This window comes from Stomoxys calcitrans, chromosome 1 (assembly GCF_963082655.1).
Source record: "Stomoxys calcitrans chromosome 1, idStoCalc2.1, whole genome shotgun sequence".
Classification (NCBI taxonomy): Eukaryota; Metazoa; Arthropoda; class Insecta; order Diptera; family Muscidae; genus Stomoxys; species Stomoxys calcitrans.
The window spans coordinates 213,868,050-213,886,269 of NC_081552.1; the positions used below are offsets into that span (position 1 = coordinate 213,868,050).

General features: G+C 40.4%; 1 protein-coding gene across 1 annotated transcript in view; it reads left to right on the forward strand.

Annotated features, from left to right (window-relative positions):
* LOC106084833 (uncharacterized) overlaps nucleotides 1-18,220 on the forward strand; it is a 33,597-nt gene that overhangs the window by 12,059 nt on the left and 3,318 nt on the right. Inside the window, exon 2 of the mRNA XM_013248765.2 lies at nucleotides 11,385-11,832. Coding sequence (XP_013104219.2) covers nucleotides 11,385-11,832 — 448 coding nt within the window. The remainder of the gene's footprint in view (nucleotides 1-11,384; nucleotides 11,833-18,220) is intronic.

The window sequence follows — 18,220 nt, forward strand, 5'->3', positions numbered from 1 at the left end:
ATGGTCATCAAACTCGTTTTCTACTGTCAAATACCTATCATTTGAGCCCCTTATTGCCATAGTAGGCAAACATGGCCGGTTTGAAGGGAGTTTAGGGGGCGAACCATGGTGTCAAGCATTATGAAGATGGCGATCAAGATATTCAGGGCTACGTGTCTCGTTCAGATCCATACTATTTTTTTGTGCTTTAGGCGCCAAGGAATACATTTTTATATCAGCATTGTACTATACTTTTAAATACCTTCCATTCGATATCCATATTGTCCCAATCGGTTCTGATGTCCTGCAGGGGTGTTTTTGGGGGTGGGGAGGCCCCGCAGACACCAAGGAATACATTTTTATGTCTGATTTATACTCTACTTTAAAATACCTTTAAAATACCATTTGATACCCATATTGCCCAAAGCGGTAAAAGTGTCCTGTTGGGTGGTGTTTTTGGGGGCGGGGAACCACCCCGAGACTAAACATGACATTTACATGCCACGTACGTACTCTACCCTTAAATACCTCTCATTTGATACCCATATTGTTTCAGTGGTTAAACATGTCCGTTAGGGTGGGTTTTGGGATGCAACAATTAGAGTGTTATTTTTATGCCAAGTTCGAGCTCTACTCTTAAATACCTTTTATTTAATACCCATATTGTCCCAATCGGTACACATGTCCGTTCGAGTGGGTTTTGGGATGGGGCGTCCCCTTGGTTATTTGACCCCAAAGTTTTATGCCAATTTCCTGTTTTTGGGGTACCATAAGGTGGCATACAAAATTTCGCTTAAGGCGGTGCAGCCATCTCCGAGCCATATAAAATTTCGATAAAATGTTCTATTAAAATTTAAGTTTAAAAAACAAAATACAAAGAAAAAATTTCAATCAAAATATATTTTCAAATGTTTTTCCATTGGCAACACTGGTAATGGTCGCTAGTTTAATGATGCCAATTTCGTTTATATTTAATTCCCCCGCTTGTCTGCAAGAAACCAATTACAAGAAAAACAAAAGAAATTTTGTTTTGGAAAAGTCATCAGCGAATGTGATGGTGGCGTGCCAAAAGTAAGTGAAACTGGCATAAAATCCCAAATGCAGGGTAACATAAATATGTATGATTTTTAGTTTCAACGGTCAGTGATCAGTGGACAGACACTCTAATTTGGCCATAAAATATCTCAGAAGAAAGAAAGATCATGATTGATTTTAAATGAGCGGCAAAAATGATGACATGATGACGATTATGATGGAGATGAACAGTGCAAAAGAATGGATGAAAAAGATGGGGCGATAAAAGCAGAGCAACTGTCTTAACTAATTTAAAATGGATTCGTTCATTTATGACTAAAATATTTTCGAACTTCGCCAATCATATAAAAAAGTGAAATTTTTGTTTCTGTTCAAATATTTGATTAACATGTTAGTTATGTCATGAAACAGCAAAGATGGGCGAAACAGATCTTATAATTATGCAATGCGGGCCGGGTGTTAGTGGTGCGAAAAACCAAAAAGAAAAAGGCTATGGAATCATTTATTTGCCCAAGCAAATAGATGAAAAAATGTGTTAACAAATTGGCCATCATTTCCATTTTCTTTGCAACTGTTGTACAGTTTTTAAAATAATTTCTCACCTTTTTCTTTTCGTTTGCGTATTGCCATTGTTTGTTGTAAAAATCTGGGAATTGCAAAAATGACTCTGATTTCTTTTGACCTCCCACCTGAGATAGTTATTGCTAGTTTATGTCGTAATATTTTTTTCCTTGCTTTTTATAGGCAAAAGTCACATTTTTTTACTTTTAGTCTAGGTCAACAAAGTCTCAGTAGGTTATTGGGGTTTTTTTTATAATTTTATTTAAATTGTTCGTTTCTCGCCTTTGTTGCTGGCTTCTATCTACTTGCTTTGAAATTCAAGGAAAACTCTGATTAGAGTAACCCGTATGCATTTTTAATTAAATTTTATATGATGCTTACCTATTTCAGTCATCTTTAATCATGATCTATGGGTGGTATGGATTATGTAAAATTTTGATTTCATTTGAATTTTGCTATGATTAATGTTCCTTTCTCCCCTCTTTCAACAACAAATTTTGCCCATGAACATTCCACTAAGGACCATGAGCAAACATATCTCACATATTAATGAGTGCAGTCAGATTCTAGTTTTAAGCTCAATGATAAGGGACCTCCTTTTTATAGCCGAGTCCGAACTGCGTGCCGCAATGCGTGCCGCAATGCGTGCCGCAATGCGTGCCGCAATGCGTGCCGCAATGCGTGCCGCAATGCGTGCCGCAATGCGTGCCGCAATGCGTGCCGCAATGCGTGCCGCAATGCGTGCCGCAATGCGTGCCGCAATGCGTGCCGCAATGCGTGCCGCAATGCGTGCCGCAATGCGTGCCGCAATGCGACACCTCTTTGGAGAGAAGTTTTACATGGCGTAATGTTGCCAGCATTAGGAGGGGAAAACCATCGCTGGAAATTTTTTTTGATGGTCTCGCCAGGATTCGAACCAAGGCGTTCAGCGTCAAAGGCGGACATGCTAACCTCTGCGCTACGGTGGCCTCCATCTGGGGGGTCCACCACCCTCAAAACACCAACCAACAGGACACTTTTTCCGTTTTGTGCAAAGAGTACAAATCTGACATAAAAATGTATTCCTTGGTGACTAAGGTGCCTCCTAACTGCCCAAAACCCCTCCAGCAGGACATATTTGCCGATTAGGACAATATGGAACTCAAATGAAAGGTATTTGGGACTTAAATACTAATATGGTATTAAAAATTGGGTCCAAGTACCAAGGGGGCCGTCCCAGGCCCAAAAGTAGCGCCCAAAATCAAAAAGTGGACCGATCGGGAAAATATGGGACTCAAATGAAAGGTGTTTGGAAGTATAATGTGAATATGATGTTAAAAATTGGGTCCAAGTACCTAGCGAGCCGTCCCACGCCCAAAACCCGCCCGATTTTGCTGAAATTCGGCACAGTTAGTTTTGTTAAGCTCATCAACAACATCAGTGACAAATATGTTTCAGATCGGTTCATATTTGGATATACAATGCAAATTTGCTCACGAACATTCCATTAAGAAACAGATGCAAACTTTTGACATATCAATGAGTGCCGTCCGATTCAAGTTTAAGCTCAATGGTAGGTTAGGTTAGGTTAGGTTGGATGAGTATGATACCAGACATATACATCCAAGTATCTGCCGGGGCCATATCATGGCCCATTGTGATTCCTCAATAGCCAAGAATGGATATTAGAGAGAAATGTGTACAAGTAATATGTTTACTTAGCTTATGATGTCCTGCTATAATTCCAATAACCGTTCCTAGATGAATCCTCTCCATATATAATAGAACATCTTTGTTACGATTCGAACGTTTGTCTCATAGTTGTTTCGTATGCCCACAACCTGCTGTTGAGTTCCGCGTTTCCTTATAGTGTAATCGGAGCTCGTAGTAGACATGGGATAGAGCCGGTGAATTTCCGTTACCGTAAGATGATTTGCTTGCGAGAGAAGGTGCAAATCCCTTCTTGTGACCAAGGATTCAACATAGGGTCACTTTGTGTTGCCTGTGCAGTCGTTCCAAAGAGTACCGCCAACGATGCAGCGTTTTAGATTCAAGGCTCGTACCCTCAAGAGCCACCTGACTATCATTATAAATGCGGACATCAGTCCGGTCAATACTTTTTGACAGCACTATTTCTGTGGCAATCGCAAAGACTTTGACCTGGAAGATACTGCAATCGCACGCCATGCGATAAGTGACTTTGATCTGAAATCCTGCACAGTGGATTCCGCTTTCAGTACCACAATCCATCTGTGAAGATATTAAAATCCCGACATCTAATAAGTCCCTTCTGCCACTCAACCATGGTAGATATTATCATACGAAGCCTACAGTTCACAAATTCCACCCTCGTCAGGTAGTCAGTCCGCAACTGCAAAGTCGGCCATAGTCCCGTCGAACAGACCGGTATGTCCGACCGGTAGCCTCCGAAGCCGATCCATTTGCAACAACCTGAGCAGCATCCTCTCGGCGGATTCCCTGACAACAGGTTAATCGGCTGAATCTCCAGCAGCACCTACAAGGATCTGGTCGCAGTAATACCCATAGCCCCAATTACAAATCTCAGAGCCACGCTGTTCACCCTATCTAGGTGCCTTACATGCGACGCGAATTCCGTCTTAGGTCACCAGACATGGCAAACATATGTCATAGCCCCACTAACAAATCCCAGAGCCACGCTGTCACCCTATCTAGGTGCCTTACATGCGACGCGAATTCCGTCTTCGGTCAGCACTGATCGCACCAACGCCGAGTACAGCCAGAGCATCAATCTAGGCCGCCGACCGCAACTTCTTCCAACAAGACTCTGACACGAATAGACAGAAGGCCTTTCTGACCTTAGATTCCAGATTCAAGCCCCAGTTCAACTAACTGTCCACAATAACCCCAAGGAACTTTGCCAGCCCCTGTAGCTTCGGCAATCTAAGCCCAGCCACCTTCAGCCTTCTCGTGAACAATACGTACTCAGCCATCCTGGCATTTACTCCCATACCACTCCCAGTAGCCCAAGACGGCGTAACCCCTAGGGCGGTGTCTAAAATCCCAGATAGGGTTTCCACTAAGCTTCATGATAAGGGGCCTTCTTTTTATAGCCGAGTGCGAACGGCGTGCCACAGTGCAACACCTCTTTGTGGAGAAGTTATTACATGGCTACCTTACCAAATGCTACAGTACCTAACAATTATCGCCAGCATTAGCAGGGGATAACCAACGTTGAACATTTTTCCGATGTTCTCGCTAGGATTTAAAGCCGTCGTTCAGCGTCGTAGGCGGAGATGCTTGTCACTTAGCTGAAATGAAAGAGCGGACACCAAGACAGTAATGGTCCGGTGTATGCCGACAATAGACTTTGAAAACTCGAAATCTTTAGTTATAACGCGGTTCGAGTTATGGACATAAACAAGGGAACCTTACATACCGCCATATACACCGATCTCCCGATTTAAGTTCTTCAATCGATATAAGTCCCATTTATTATCCTAATTCGATGAATTTTCGGAACAGTGAGCTGTGTCTGTCCCTTCGTCGTTTGGCGAAGTATGGCTCAGATCGGATTATATTTGGATATAGCTGTCATATATACTGATCTCCAGCTTCAACGTTTTGCTTAAATTTAGTACGTTCAGTTGTACTAGATCCCTTGACCTATCTTCTTGAATATATTGGTGATCAGATCATATTTAGATATATCTGCCATACATACCGATCTCCCGATTTACGGTCTAGAAGTCATATAACCCCCTTTTATTATTTTGAAACAGTGATCTTCGTTAGACCCTCGACGTCCGCGCTGGGTTGGGCATAGATCGGACCATATCGGATCGGACCCATACTGTGAATGCTCCAAGACTAGCTGGTTGTGTCAAGTGGGATTGGTAAGCATATTGATAGATTAAAGTTCGGAAGAAATTAACCTTTAGGTTCTTGTTTCATTGAATACTTGTCTGTCTTGCGATGTAAACATGCCCAAGTTATAGGACTTTTTAAAGCGATCTGGCTGGTCCAACGGTTGCACCAGACTGCCAATAAAAACTAAACTATAATCGTAGTAAGTGTGGTTACTAAAGGTCATAAGTGTAGTCCACATTAGAGGTGTACAGGTGAGTTGTCGTGTCACGCGTGTATCACGTGTGTGTCACTTAATTCGTGAGTGAGATCCAAATCCCATTACGAGATCGTGAATAACCATGTTTGAATTAAAATTCTTCGTGAGAAAGTGTAATCATGCTCACGACACTAATCACGACTGATGAGACACTTACGACTCATGACACACAGTATTTCGTGAGTCGTGATTTTCCCCAGAGTCCTGTTACTTGTGAGTCGTGAATGTCGCGTATTCGTGAGTGCCTTGTGATTCGAGATTTTCGCGTGAGTCGTGAGTGAGTGCTTGAGTAGAATTTTTCTCTCGTGAGCGTGCTTGAAGGAGTCAACATAAAAATCGTGCATCAGTAAAGAAAGAATGAAAAATCATTCAAGTGCACATCTCTAGTCCACATACGTTGTAGTCGGAGCAAACATGAAGTGATTCTTATGTGTATGCACGATTTTAGGTAAACAATTTGGGTCGTTTCGATCGTTCAGCAAGTAATTCTCTATGTATGACAATAGCTGGTCTTATCAAATATTTTCCCAATCAACTTCCACTAAAAAACTCTAACCAATTGTTTGAAAGTAAATGCGTTTATAAAAGTCATGCTAGCATAAACATTCGCATGCACAGACGGTCATACAGAACTGACGATTAAAAGAGTTTACATTTTTTCAGTTGCTTATAGTTTTCTTTTAAACACCATTCCAATTTGATTTGTTTCGGGAATGAGACTTCTTTTAGTATAAATATATGTATTATAGCCTAAAAAAACTCAAAACACCTCCGCTTTTACGAATCATTAGTGATTAAATTCCATACTTAATCTTCTATCACTGTTGAACGTGATAACAAAATTTAAATAAACTTGATGACATGTAGATAAACATGGTGACATGATGACATGTATGTTGATGAATGGTGGTCTTATGCTCTAAAGCGGCAGGCATAAAGGCTAAAACCCCATTTACACTGCTTTTTGAATCCGGATTAAATGGCTCAATAATCTGTGTTTCCTTTATAAAATCAGCTGACGAGAGCTTCAAATCCGTATTTAATGAACAGTGTAAACGGGGTTCAACTTACTTTTTATGTCCATGCCCATAAGGGATGGGGCGTACATTATGATCATCATTGCGTTTGTAACAACTTCAATTATCGAACTGTCACATTGTACGCTTCAGAGTATATCGTATAAGATGGAAAGGAGATTTTAGTTGCGATTACCCGACATGTATTTGTCATATGACATGTAAAATTTTGCATATGGAAAAGTTAAACACATTTGATACATACGAAACATTTTATGTGGAAAACGGAAGTTGAAATAAATAAATAAAGGGTGATTTTTTTGAGGTTAGGATTTTCATGCATTAGTATATGACAGATCACGTGGGATTTCAGACATGGTGTCAAAGAGAAAGATGCTCAGTATGCTTTGACATTTCATCATGAATAGACTTACTAACGAGCAACGCTTGCAAATCATTGAATTTTATTACCAAAATCAGTGTTCGGTTCGAAATGTGTTCATTCACCGTAACGTTGCGTCCAACAGCATCTTTGAAAAAATACGGTCCAATGATTCCACCAGCGTACAAACCACACCAAACAGTGCATTTTTCGGGATGCATGGGCAGTTCTTGAACGGCTTCTGGTTGCTCTTCACTCCAAATGCGGCAATTTTGCTTATTTACGTAGCCATTCAACCAGAAATGAGTCTCATCGCTGAACAAAATTTGTCAAAATTTGAACACATTTCGAACCGAACACTGATTTTGGTAATAAAATTCAATGATTTGCAAGCGTTGCTCGTTAGTAAGTCTATTCATGATGAAATGTCAAAGCATACTGAGCATCTTTCTCTTTGACACCATGTCTGAAATCCCACGTGATCTGTCAAATACTAATGCATGAAAATCCTAACCTCAAAAAAATCACCCTTTATTTGATTTCTATACCCACCACCATAGGATGGAGTGTACACTTATCTAGTTATTCCGTTTGTAACACTTCGGGAGCCACCGGGGTGCATAGGTTAGCATGCCCGCCTATCGTGCCCAAACGCCCGGGTTCAAATCCTACCGGCGGGAACACCTTATAACATTTTTCAGCGGTGGTTATCCCCTCACCAAATGCTGGCGACATTTGTGAGCATGTCAGCCATGTTCAACTTCTCAACCAAAAGGTGTCACTTTTCAGTGACTCGCCGTTCGGACTCGGCATAAAACAGGAGGTAACCTTATTATTGAGCTTAAATTTGAAAAATTCATCAAAATACTGAAGCTGATACGCCGAAACTATCACTTTAACACTAAGATATTCGCAAAGACAAGGACATTTTGAAGGATTTGAAAGATTCGGATCGGCCTATGAATAGTGTGTTCGAAAGCAGGACAAAATTAAGCTCATACTCTATGACCAAATGTCACCGCCGATGGGTCAATTTTCAATAAGAAAATTTTAGATATTTTAACCAATATCACGGTAACTAAAGAATTTTGGAAACATTTCGATTTCGAAAAAAATATACGGTGCCCCAAAATAAAATCCTGGCTACGCTCCCGATGGGAGCTTCATCTATATATGGCCCGATATGAACCATATTCAACTGAGATATTGGGGAGCCTTCTGCAATTCACTGTTCCAAAATTCAGCGAAATCAGATAATAAACGCGGCAATTATGGGCTTAAGACTCAAAATCGGCAGATCGGTCCATATGGCAGCTATATCGAAATACAGTCCGATTTAGACTACATTCATATCGGAAATTGGTACAAGTCAAACAAGTACGAGACATTGCTTTAAATTTCATCGAAATCGGGTAATAAATGCTACTGTTCTGTATTTTTGGCCGCCCTTTCCATACAAGTTCGACCACAGTGTGATGATAGCCTACCACCCTAATGAACTTGTACCCTCATAATGACAATATGGGTTTCAAATTAAAGGGACTTTTTGGAAAGAGTATGACAACGATCTGTATACTTTACTATAATTGGCTATGACAGAACATTTGTCCCATTAGCCGAACGTACAATAGCGTTCCAAGCGCCTTGATCTTCTGCGCTCATTCTAAAATCACTGACACCAAGTTTCGAGGTGTCTCCCACAGCTTGATCTTTCCATTGGGCTTTTGGTCGTCCCGGTATGCGTATACCATCCATTCTGAAAACATGAGCTAGCCAGCGCAACCTTTGTATTTTGATACAGTTACACGTATCAAAATACAAAGGTTGCGTTGGCTAGGTCATACATGCTATCGGCGTCATACAGCTCGTGATCCATACGACGCCTATATTCTCCATTAACGCAAACTTGTTCATATATTTTACGAAGAATCTTTCTCTCAGTCTAGTCTGCTTTCACTCGTACCTATGCCTCAGAACCATATAACCACACGGGTAGTATCAGTGTCTTGTATGGTGTAATCTTCGTCTGTCGAGAGGTGGCCTTAATAATTAAGTTAATATAATCCACTTAGTCCACTCTCCATTTACTTTCTGAGCCATTATCACAGATTCTCTTTCGATTCTTTCAAAGGCTGCAGTTACAATTTCCGGTGACTGACCTATGAAGTCTATGTCGTATAATCTCCTCCACCAGGATATTAAAGAGATCACACAATAAGGTTTCTCCTTGTCTGAAACCTCGTTTGGTATTGAATGCTTCGCAGAAATTCTTTCTCATTCTTACTGAGGAACGTGTATTAGCAAGTGTCGTACTGCAGAGTCTTGTTAGCGCAGTGTGAATATGTGGTCTAGGGTGGATTTACCAGATCTAAAGCCGCATTTTTAGGATCCTATTATCTCATTGATTTAGGTTGAAATTTTTCACTCAGTATACTCGAGATTATCTTTTATGCGATGGGTGAGGAGACTTATTCCTCTGTAGTTGCCGAGGTTCCAATCATCGGGTATGCGTTCTTCTAGCCAGATCACGCAGATAAGCTGATGCATATTTCTATCAGCATGTCGCCACCGGTCTAAAATAGGTCAGCGGGTAACCCGTCGGCTACTCCTGCTTGTTGTTTTTTAGTCGGGTCACTGCTACCTGGACCTCATTCTGACTAGGAGGTAAACATTCTATACCATCATCAGGGATTGGTTCTGCGGTATCCTCTTCGCTGCTAACATCGGACACTAGCAGTTGGGTAAAATGTTCTTTCTATATCATCAGCATGTTATCTGTGTCAGTTACCAGATTTCCTTCTTTGTCTCTGCAGGAGGACGTGCCTGCACCAAAGCCATCGGTTTGATGTTTAATTCTTTGGTAAAATTTCAGGACTTTCTTCTGACTCCTGTACATCTCAATTCGCTCACACTCACGTCTTTACATTTCCTTTTTCTTTCTGCGGGACGTTTCTCCTTTCACCCGATACCTCTCCTTCATCTGGCGCGTCGCTACTGCTTGCAGGGTTGCTCTATATGCCGCATTCTTGGCTTCAGTATCATTTCGACACTCTTGGTCGTACCATGGGTTTCATGGGGGGAGGCTTCCGGTACCCAAGTAGGGATTTCGCGGCATTTTCCATTGAGTGGGCAATAGTTTGCCACTGTGCCATTATATCATCGGAACAAGGAGTGCTTTCATCAAGCAGTTAGGTCAGTCGAGTGAAGTATGCCGCTGCAATCTGTTGGTGTTTGCAGCTTTTCAATGTCCAGCTTCCGTGCAGTGTCAGATCGTACTTTCCTCGCCATGTTCAAACGGGTGCGAAACTTTGCTGCAACAAGGTAATGATCCGTATCTTCACGGATCGATCGTACATCCAAGAAACATAGAGGAGATGTCAAAATATAAACTTGTTAAAACCTATTGGTTGAACATTTGCGATTATCTCTTAAGACATTTTTACAATATGATAGTTAAGCAAAAGATTGTCCCATTTAGACCATTGGGACCGGAATGGAACCTGAGACCTTAAATGAAACAAGAATTACCCATGGGTAGAGAAAAATACCAATGGATGTGAGGCCACTAAAGTCAGAGGTTACCATGTCCGCCTATAACGCTGAAATCCTGGGTTCGAGTCCTGGCAAGAACATCAGAAAATATTTTTACCGGTGGTTATCACCTCCTAATCTTGATGACATTTGTATTGCCATGTTGAAAACTTCTCGCCAAAGAGGTGTCGCAATGCGGCACACCGTTCGGACTGGGATATAAAAAGGAGCTTGAAATTTTGAATCGGACAGCACTCAGTGATATGTGAGAAGTTCGCCCCAGTAATTTAGTGGAATGTTCATGGGCAAATTTGCCTTGGCAGAGATGGGCATCTACCCAATCAAAACCCACACTTACTCGTCAGCGGACATTTTTTTTGACATTTGACATTTTTATTAACAATTTTATTTTTTCCACACAAAATCAGTTTTGCGTGGCAGTTAAAATATTAGTTGTTGTCTATTAAAAAAAAAACAAAGATGAGCCCTCAAGAGTGGGGAGTTTTTGTGGACAAAAGACTTCACAAAGCAATTTGATACATATATGCCATATTGTGAAACACACATTTTATTACTCTTTTTTTTTATTAATGCTTAAATGAGTTTGTCACACCTTCGAAGTAATACTGTCCCACTAATTTTACATTGAATTTGTATGGTATCTGTCATTTGTTACTAACTGATGATATTGACACTTTAATTGATACACATGCGCACCACCACACAAAATATTCCTCTCCCCCTCCCTTCTTTAAGCAAAGATTTTGATTTTGTTTATTTGTTTTTGTGTTTACAGATGCAAACGAAGTCTCTAGTCCCAAAATTAGTTTTGTTAACCTTGATCGTTAGTTGCCTAACTGTCTCAGTAAATGCTGCTAAAATATCGAAAACTCATACCAAATCAGTGTCTAAGACTGCGGAAGAGGTTACAACAGTTAAGTCGGCGCAGGCAGCCGAAACGAAAGTTGATAATGATGTTACCAAAGCCGCCCCAATAGAAGATGATGCTGATGAATATGAAGATGAGGCGGAAGATGACTATGACGTTGCCGATGATGATGATGGTAATGGCAATGATTTATTGGATGATGGGTCCGAAAAGAACGCTGCCGAAGCGAGTAATGACAACTCATTGGGTGTCTGGAGCGTTGTTTCGGGTATTTGGAATTGGATTAGAGATGATATATCAGCGGAATTTTTCGCTGGCCAAGACGATGACGATACAACTACTTCCGCAATTGCAGGTAAAGCATTTTAGTCGACGCATTGTAATTAACATGAACTCTGCAAGCCCCCTGGTAATAAATTTGTAAAAAAACCAAGTCAAATAAAATTAGCCTATCCCAATCCCAGTCTACATGTTATTGTTGTTTGCTCTTACTCATCAGCAGTTTTCACTTTCATTTATCACGTCTAAATTAAGCAACTTTTGAGGATCCAAACTTCACCCAATAGATTGGCGACCATGTTCAGAAGCATGAAATAATTGTGGTGTTATGAGTAGACACGGTGTCTTGTGAGGGAAAGGTTGTTAATTGTTTGCTTTTTTATGTACTACGAAATATTTTTTCTAACTGCAGGGCAAAGAGTAGACTTACCTGTCATATCAATTCGATTGTATCATACATAAATCTATGATTTGTAAGATTTCTACTGTTGCCATAGTCAACCGCCTTCATTGTTCAGCCCACTTGTGTGTGTGTGTATGTTTTTGAGAGTGTTGTTCAGCATTTGTTTTGAAACGTTTTTGTATGCCTGCAAATAAGATTTTTACAAGCTGATAAAGTTTGAAATTTTTAAACCAGACAAATATATTGTTATTATATTATTAATAACTTAAGACTAAAGGTGGCCCGCACAAAGATCTAGTATAGATTCGTCGATAAATTATGTGAAGAGATTTGCAGGAGATAAAATCAAAGGCTTGTAACAAAAGTAATATGGGTGAGACATAAAACAAAAAGATAATAAAGCATAAAACGTAAATCTTTGACATTTTAATTAAATGTGATGGTTTAGATTAAATTTATTCGATCTAAGTCAAGTCAAGTGTGTTGAAGGCAAATGATATATTTCATTTTTATAGAAAACTTTGAGCAAATTTGCATTAGCTGAAAAATGTTGTAGAAATTCTATTTAGATAGAAAATTTTTAAAGAAAATTTCGTTGACTCGCAAAGTAAGCGAAGGAAGTTGGTATAGACATTAATTTGTTTTCTTTAGCTGGATATACTGCTATGGAGAAAAAGTGCAACGTTAGGATCATAAAACAAGTTCAGAGAAAATATTGTCTTGGTATAGGCGGAGTGATGAGGACCATGCCCACTAGGGCACTGAAGACTATTCTAGACCAGCTGAAACGGGCCCGCTTCGCTGCGCCTTCTTTTACTTTATATGGAACAATATTATCCTTGGAATATTTATTTTCGATAATTAAAGAGCTTTTAATGAAACACCATGCTTTGAAAATGGTATATGTATATCGCTCGACTAACAGTATAACAATATCTGAATCCCATATGATCTTTATTGGTCTATGAATTCAGGTTATTTAAGTTTGGATGTTTGACGTACTTGAGCCCGATATTTTCATGGGGGTTCTGGGAGTGGGAAGGCGCCCATAGTGGCGGTTAGTGGGTTTAGGGGGTTTTGTGGACTCCCAGAACCGTGGTCCCGAATGTGGGTAGGAATTTCATGCCCCACTCTCAAATACCTTTCATTTGATACATTGGCCATAACCGTCCAATATGTATTGGATTGCCCAAAAAGTAATTGCGGATTTTTCATATAGTCGGCGTTTACAGCTTGTGACTCTGAAATTGCATTCTTTCTTCTGTCAGTTATCAGCTGTTACTTTTAGCTTGCTTTAGAAAAAAAATGTAAAAAAGTATATTTGATTAAAGTTCATTCTAAGTTTTATTAAAAATACATTTACTTTCTTTTAAAAAATCCGCAATTACTTTTTGGGCAACCCAATGTGTCCGATTTCAGGGCGTTTTCGGTGGTCCCCCAGATACTTAACCCTGAAACAATATCAACATCGTGCTCTACTCTCAAATACCATTTATTTAAACCCCATTTTGTCATTGGTTTAAGAGGAGTCTATGTGGTGACGCGTCTACAAAACACTTGCCCCAAAATTGGTTATCAAATCCGTTTTCTAATCTCAAATACCTTTTGAGCTACATTTTGACCTTTAGCCACATATTGTCATGGTCGGTAAATTTGTACTCTTTGGGGGTTGTTTTGGGGAAGGGGAGGTGGCCCAATTACATGGTCCCACATTTGGATATCAGATGGTCAGTAAATAATTGCTGTTTTGGGGAAGGGGTAGACCCCCAGAAAATTTGTCCCGAAAATGGGTATCAATTTCGAGTTCTACACCAATACCTTTCATTTACAATAAGTCCCACATTGTCATGGTCGGTAAATATGCCTGAGTTATAGGTATTTTGGGGAGTGTGGTGGTCCTTCAAACACTTAAACCTGAAAATATGTCAGCATCGTGCTATGCTCCCCAATATAATTTATTTAAACCTTATATTGCCATTGGCCTCACAATTAGATATCAAATTCGTTTTTTAATCTCAAATACCTTTCATTTAAACCCCTTATTGGAAAAGTCACCAAATATGCCCGGTTTAGGGTATGGGTCTTAAAAACTATCAATATCAAGCTCCACTTTCTTTAAGACCCAAAGTGTCATGGTGAGCAAATACGGGGTTGTTATGGGGATAGGACGTCCCCCAGACAGTTGGACCCGAATGTTTATATCAGATTTGTGGTCTACTCCCAATTAACTTTCATTTGAGCCCCATATTTCTATAGTCAGCATACATGTACTGTTTGAGGGGAGTTTTGGGGGATGGAGCGGCCACTAAGTGACTTGGCGCTAACAATATTTATCAGTGTTCTACTCTAAAATACCTCTTATTTCAGCCCCATATTGCAATGATCAACAAATACGTCATATTTGGGTGGTGTTATGGGTGCGAGGTGATCCCATAGACATTTTTTTTGCTTTGCTTCCTAAGACCGACAAGTAGATATCACATACGTTTTTTTATATTAAATACCTTTCATTTGAGTGCCATATTGTCGTGATTGGTCTATTATATATTTGGTAGGTTTTGGGGTGGGGTGTCCCCCTTAGCTACCCCATCCGAAATTTGGATACCAAATTTTTGTCTTTAGTTTACTGTATGTGTGTAAATTTCGCTTAAATCGCCCTACCCATCTCGGAGATCTGGCGTTTGTGAAAAATAGGGTAAGGGGGAGGGTGCGCCCCCCTTCAGATATCAAAAAATGTAGTACCCTATTTTCACCACGGTATCATTTGCACCATCTGTGAAAATTTCAAGAAAAATAGGTTGAGCCGTTTTTGAGTCTATACGGAACACACAAACAAACAAAAACAAATTGATTTTTTTATATAAGAAAGAAGAAAGACATCCGACCCATTGACATACATATTAAACGTGAAGCAACCACTGCGGCTATGAGACTTAAGGCGAAGGAGAATGGATTGAGAATGGGAGCAGCTCATAGCATCGCGGTATAATCGAGGCGACGATAGTTAACCTGGAAGGAAGGGCAGAAGTTTCCGATCGGATATCTGAGACGACACTTGAGGTCGAGTGCGAGGCACTGCTGCCAGCGGCACAGTCTTGGACTGACGGAACCCCAGCATTCCCATCTGGAAGATCATGTTACACTGATGTATCAAAGCTGGGGCACAGAGTGGGCCTGGGGGTCTACATTGAGAACCCAGGGACTGAGAAGGGAAGAGGTTTGCGATCGGATACCTGAGACGACACTTGAGATCGAGTGCGAGCCACTGCTGCCAGCGGCACAGTCTTGGACTGACGGGACCCTAGTATTCCCATCTGGAAGATCATGTTACACGGATGGATCAAAGCTAGGGGACAGGGTGGGCCTGGTGATCTACATTGAGAACCCAGGTATTGAGATCTGTTTTAGACTGCATGACCCTAATACGGCCCTTCAGGCGGAGATCCGGGCGATCTCGGAATATGTGAGGTGGTGTGGTGCTAACGCGAGGACGTCGAGTGTGAACATCTTTACGTAAAATTGCCATGAGGGTAATAAAAACCAGGACGGTAAGGTCATGAACAGGCTTGCAGTGAAAGACTAACGCCTTCTCTGAGGATGGCATCGTTTGGTTGCCGGTCCATAACGGAGTAAGGGGGAATGAAATGACAGACGATTTGGCAGGAAGGCCAGAGAACAGCCGTCGATAAACTTGTTTAACCCGAAGCCTTTCGGGTCTACGCAGTCCGATTTAAGGGCGTGGTCGACAAACGCATGTAACACTGTAGAACAGCGAAACAGTCGGTAGGACGGCGAAAATCCTATGGGGTGATCTGGATCGTAAGAGGACGAGGCAATTACTGTTAGGAAGTAAGGAAGAGTCAGTATAGCTTTGGTGTCATAACGGGACACATAGGACTACGAGCTCATTTATGCAAAATCAGTGCTGCAAGTGAAAGCATGTGTAGGGCATGTGGGGAAGATGATGAAGATGGTGGAGCATTTATTTTGTCATTGCCCGGCTTTCGTGGCTAACAGACACCGGTACTTAGGTGGGGACACGATACCAGACATGAACCAACTTAGGGGAAATGTATGGAAAAAATTAAAACCCCACAACAAGCCGATTACTGGCTTAGGGGTATGTCCATAGTGGTATGGGGTCGATTAATATCTGCAACCTCTTTTCAACCTAACCTAACCTTGCCGGATATATAAGGCACCCATGCAAGCAACTCTTCTTGGAAGGAAAACAATTTCCACTTATCAAAACCGAAAATCGCCCACGTGGTTTGGCTGGACAGGAAAAATAGGACTTAAATGCTTTGGAAATAAAGCCCCTTATCAATAACCCTTTGATTGTTTACAAAGTGGGTTATTGAAAATTTAGATTATTGACCGATTTAGACCATACTTGGCACAGTTGTTAAAAGTTATAACAAAACAGAACACGCTCAATTTCAGCCAAATCGGGTAAAAAATGCGGCTTGTAAGTACTTAAGGAGTCAAACCGGGAGATCGATTTATATGAGAGCCATATCATATCATATATCAATTCGGACCGTACTTGCCACAGTTGTTAAAAGTCATAACAAAACACTAAGTGCAAATTTTCAGCCAAATCGGACAAAAATTGCGGCTTCCAGGGGCGCAAGAAGTCAAATCGGGAGATCGGTTTATATGGGAGCTATATCTAAATCTAAACCGATATGGCCCATTTGCAATCCCCGATGACCTACATCAATATTAAGTATCTGTGCGAAATTTCCAGTGGCTAGCTTGACGTGTTCTATCGCTATAGTGATTTCGACAGACAGACGGATGGACGGACATGGCTGGATCGACTCAGAATGTCGAGACGATGAAGAATATATATATACTTTATGGGATCTTAGACGAATACGATGTGTTACAAACGGAATGACTAGATTAGTATACCCCCATCCTATAGTGGTGAGTGTAAAAGTCCATTAAGATTGGCTTTGGACGTTCAAGATGGTAAAATAGAATATGGGTCTATTCTGCAGCTATATCTTAATAAAGTCCGATTTCCACTATATTTGGGAAGGACATATTAGGGTCAAATATCGGTTAAATTGCTTATATAGGCCCAAGAACTTAAATCGAGAGATTGATAGATATATATTGGGCAGCTATATCTAAATATAGACCGATCTCAACTATTCATGCCAAGGATGGCCAAAAGCCTTCAGTTGCTCACTCTGCCCAATCTCAACGAAATCGGACAGTAAATTCACCTTTAATGGGTGTAAGACCTAAAATCGGGACATTGGTATATATGACAGCTGCATCCGAATCTGGGCCGATCTGGGTTTTGAACATGGATGTCAAGGGACTTAACACAACCCACTGTCCCAAAATTCAGTGAAATCGTATAATAAATGTGGGTTTAATGGGCCTAAGACCTTAAATCGGTAGATCGGTCTATATGGGGACTATATCAAGATAAAGTCCAATATACCCATCTTCAAGTTTACCTGCCTATGGATAAAAAAAATTGTGCAGTGTTTCATCTCAATATCTAAATTTGTAAAGATTGTAGCGTGATTTCACACAAACAGACGCATAGATGGACGGACCTGGCTAGAGGGTCGTTATAGAACGTTATTAACGTTATAGAGTCGGAAATGTATACTTCGATGTGTTGCAAACGGAATGACAAAATAATATTCCCCATCCTCCGGTGGTGGGTATAAAAGGCATGCATGAATACCGTGATTTACACAAACTTTTTTTCAAGTTGGATTTTCTTTAAATTGAATTTTTATTTAATTGTAACGTACACCTAGGTATTTTATTATTCAGTATATTATTATTGAAGAATATTTGTTATTAACACGCTTGCAGTCGCAATATCATTGTTATTTGGTTTTTCAAGCTCTTCATACAGAAACCTTTTGTGAATCATCACAGATTTAATTTCACTTTCATTACTTTTTTTTCGTTGTTCGTTTTTAAAACTACTCTTTTTTTTACCAATTCACCAATTCAATTGGTTTACAGAGCAAAAAAGATATCGAGAAAAAAATTGATTCGCTTGGTTGTTTTTGGTATAACTTTT